The sequence below is a fragment of the Sorex araneus genome, chromosome 3 (genome assembly GCF_027595985.1).
Source record: "Sorex araneus isolate mSorAra2 chromosome 3, mSorAra2.pri, whole genome shotgun sequence".
Lineage (NCBI taxonomy): Eukaryota > Metazoa > Chordata > Mammalia > Eulipotyphla > Soricidae > Sorex > Sorex araneus.
Window position 1 is genome coordinate 233,652,201 of NC_073304.1, and position 3,940 is coordinate 233,656,140.

The 3,940-nt window shown below is 67.0% G+C and overlaps 1 protein-coding gene across 1 annotated transcript; it reads left to right on the forward strand.

Moving 5' to 3' along the window:
• The first annotated feature begins 694 nt into the window (after positions 1-694).
• Positions 695-3,739, forward strand: GPR142 (G protein-coupled receptor 142). Its single transcript, XM_004621682.2, has 3 exons — positions 695-823; positions 1,279-1,440; positions 2,614-3,739. The coding sequence occupies exons 1-3, from the start codon at positions 730-732 to the stop codon at positions 3,483-3,485; spliced, it is 1,128 nt and encodes a 375-aa protein (XP_004621739.2). The 5' UTR covers positions 695-729; the 3' UTR covers positions 3,486-3,739.
• The last annotated feature ends 201 nt before the right edge of the window (positions 3,740-3,940 follow it).

Genomic DNA, 3,940 nt, shown 5'->3' on the forward strand with positions numbered 1-3,940 from the left:
TCTTAGGGAGCTGAGGAGCCACGGTGGGGAGTGACTCCCGGCTGGCTGCCCTGGTCACCTCCCCTCCCCCCGCCAAGTGACCGGCTGGTGTTTATTTACCAGCGTCTGATATTCCGGGGGAGGGGTGATGGGGGGGTTCACGATCGGTTTCACCAGGCTCAGGAAAACAGCAGCTTTGCGGGGGCCCTGGATGGCGGTTTCCCAGCGCCCCGAGAAGTCCCTGGGGTCACTGCCACGGCTGCGCAGGACTTGACGTCCTCCTGCCTGGCCAGGGGCCCCTTGGGGACTCTCCCGCCCCCACTTGCCTCCCCCCCCTACTCTGGGCAGGAGCCTCCAACGCTCCCATGAGGGCTCCCTGGGGGGTCTGAGCTGCTCCAGCCTCACCTGGTCCTGGCCCCCAGCCCCCAGACGCGCCCCCTTCTGTTTGGTACCCAGAGTCGGCTCCGCCTCCCCCCACCATCCCGTCTGTCCCCCTAGGTGACTCGAGGGCGGCCCCTCCTGCTCCCCGCCCCCGGCCTGACCCCCTGCCCCCGGCCCGGGCACCCTGGGGAATCGGGGTGTGCTGCAGGCGGTTCTGCTGTCTAGACTCAGTCCCCCCAGTCTCAGCCCCACCTCTTCCTTCCTCCTCCTCCTCCTCCTCCTCCCACTCTGCTTGCACTCAGAGCCCGGGAGGAGCACGGCGGGGCCAGGAGCACTCGCCCAAGCCGGGAGGGGTGGGGGCACTGGGCGATGCTGGGAGGGAGCCTCGGGGGGCCCCGAGAAAGCCACAAGATGACCCCAGACTCAGGCGCCCGGAGTGTAAGGCTCGAGGCACGAGAGACAGGTGAAGTATCAAGAACTGGGGGGTGGGGGGCTGACGGGTGTGGGGGGGCAGGACAGAGAGGCGGGGCGGGGGCATTTACAGGGAGGGGAAGGTGAGATGGGCGCGTGGGGCCAGAGAGGGGCTGGGGGCTGCAGCAGAAATCACAGACTCCAGACTCGGGCCGGGGTGGGGGGGCGGGCCGCAGCCTCTGGCCCCCCCAGAGCGCTGAGGAGGGGAGGGGGAGGGGAGCTTTTATCTGGAACGCGGGGCGGGGGGGCCTGTGGCGTCCATCCTTAGAGGGGCGTCCACTCCCCCCCCCCACGCCCGCTGCTGTTGCGCCCCAGTGAGGAATCTCTCGCCCCCGCGGAGCCTGGCCGGGGTGCGGGGGTGGGGGGCGGGGGGTCTGGCCAGGGCCTGAGCTGGGTCTGGAGCGGGGGCGGGAGGCCTCATGCTCACCCCCCCGCCCCCGCACACAGCTGGGCAGCCGCGCGGGGCGCTCCTGCCCACCCCCAACAGCAGCGGCCTGGGCCCGGCGTTCCAAGGCTACTGGCCCGAGATCCCCGAGCAGCGGTCCCCGTGCGTGGCCGGCGTGGCCCCGGTCATCTACTACAGCATCCTGCTGAGCCTGGGGCTTCCTGGTGAGGGGCCCTGGCGGCCGGGCCTGGTGGGGGGGAACCTCTGGGGGGGGAGGCGACACCGATCCTCTGCGCTGACCCTGAAGCCCCCCCCCCATCACAGCCCCCCGGGCTGCCCTTGTGTCCCTAGAGGGAGCCCCGGGGAGGCGCTAAGGCTGGGGCTGCTGTGTAGAGAGCCCTCCAGAACGGGCCTCCCCTTCTCCCCTCAGTTGTGGGCACTGTCTGGGGAGGGGGGTCAGTCTGGAGAGACCCCCCCCTCAGCACAGGGCAAAGCCCCCTCACCTCCAGAGAGCAGGGCTGGGGCAGGGGTGAAGGCGGCAAAGGAGAAGGGGGCTTGGCCTTGGGGGTCATCTGCCTGCGCCTAAGGCAGCCCCCCTGCCCTGCCAGAAGGGCATGGTGTCTGTGGGAAGGACCCCAGGGCGCCCAGCAGGCAGGGTCCCACCCCAGGGGGCAGGCCACAGGGCGGCTGCTTTGAACGGCTCCCACCCAGGGGAATTGGGCGGGTCACACCCAGCAATGCTCAGGGGTCACTCTTTTTTTTTTTTGCTTTTTTTTGGGTCACACCCAGCGATGCTCAGGGGTTACTCGTGGCTTTTCACTCAGGAATTGCTCCTGGCAGTGCTTGGGGGACCCTATGGGATGCCGGGGATCGAACCTTGGTCAGCCGCGTGCAAGGCAAACGCCCTCCCCGCTGTGCTATCGCTCCGGCCCCCTCAAGGGTCACTCTTGGCAGTGCTCCTGGGTGGGTCACACCCAGTGATGCTCAGGGGTCACTCTTGGCAATGCCCCTTGGGGACCATACGGGATTCTGGGGATGGAACCTGGGCTGGCTGTGTGCAAGGCATGTCCCCTATCCACTGTATTATTTTGGGCCATCCAGGGGGGTTAAGAAAGCACAGGGCTGGAGCGATAGAGGGTGTTTGCCTTGCACGAGGCCCACCCGGGTTCGATTCCCAGCATCCCATAGGGTCCCCCGAGCACCGCCAGGAGTAATTCCTGAGTGCAGAGCCAGTACCCCTGAGCATCGGTGGGTGTGACCCAAAGAGCTAAAAATAATAATAAAAACAATGAATAAGAAAGCCCCCGCCCCCCCGGAAGTGGGTGTGAGTCCAGCCAGGCGGGGTGGCCATCAAGTTCTCACCCCCGCCCCCGCCCTCTGCCCTCTGTGCCCTTCAGTCAACCTTCTGACCGCCGTGGCCCTGGGCCGCCTGGCCGCCAGGACCAGGAAGCCCTCCTACTACTACCTGCTGGCGCTCACGGCCTCGGACATCGTCACGCAGGTGGTCATCGTCTTCGCGGGCTTCCTCCTGCAGGGGGCGGTGCTGGCCCGCCAGGCGCCCCAGGCCGTGGTGCGCTCCGCCAACATCCTGGAGTTCGCCGCCAACCACGCGTCGGTGTGGCTGGCGGTGCTGCTCACGGTGGACCGCTACAGCGCCCTGTGCCACCCGCTGCACCACCGCGCCGCCTCGTCCCCGGGACGCACGCGCCGGGCCATCGGCGTGGTGCTGGGCGCCGCGCTGCTCACGGGCATCCCCTTCTACTGGTGGCTGGACGTGTGGCGGGACGACGACCCGCCCAGCACGCTGGACGAGGTGCTCAAGTGGGCGCACTGCCTCACCGTCTACTTCGTCCCCTGCACCATCTTCCTGGTCACCAACTCGGCCATCGTGTGGCGGCTGCGGCGCCGGGGCCGCGGGCGGCTGAAGCCGGGCGTGGGCCGGAGCACGGCCATCCTGCTGGGCGTCACCACCCTCTTCACGCTCCTCTGGGCGCCCCGCATCATCGTCATGCTCTACCACCTGTACGTGGCCCCCGTGCACCGGGACTGGAGGGTCCACTTGGCGCTGGACGTGGCCAATATGGTGGCCATGCTCAACACCGCCCTCAACTTCGGCCTCTACTGCCTGGTCAGCAAGACCTTCCGGGCCGCCGTGCGGGGCGTCCTCCACGACGCCCACCTGTCCTGCACGCTAGGCACGCGGCCAGATGGCACGGGAGCGGCGCCCGGGCTGAAGCCCCCGGGGTCCCCCCAAAGGCCAGGGTTGTAGGGCGAGGGCTCAGCCCCGCGGCTTAGCGGAGGTTCCCGGCTGCCCGTGTGGACTGGGTGTCTCGGGCGGTGCCCCTTGATCGACCCCACCCGGCACTGGGGAGACGCCCAGGCAGAAGGGGAGGCCATCTGACCCACGCTCCCAGAAACTTCCCAGCAACTCCTGTGCCTGCCAGATGCGGGTGACGTGGACATGTCCGTTGCTATGGCCAGTTCTTTGTGAGGAACACTCTACCTTGCGTTTGTGAATGTGTAACATATAACTTATGACGGCCAAGTTAATGGTGGTGAGATTATTTAATCAATAAAGTGGTGGGTGGACAGATGAGTGATGGGTAGATGGGCAGAAAAGTGGACAGACAGATGGATAAATGGGTGGGTGATGAGGGTGGATGGATGAGTGGATGGATGGATGGATGGATGGATGGATAGATGGATGGATGGATGGATGGATGG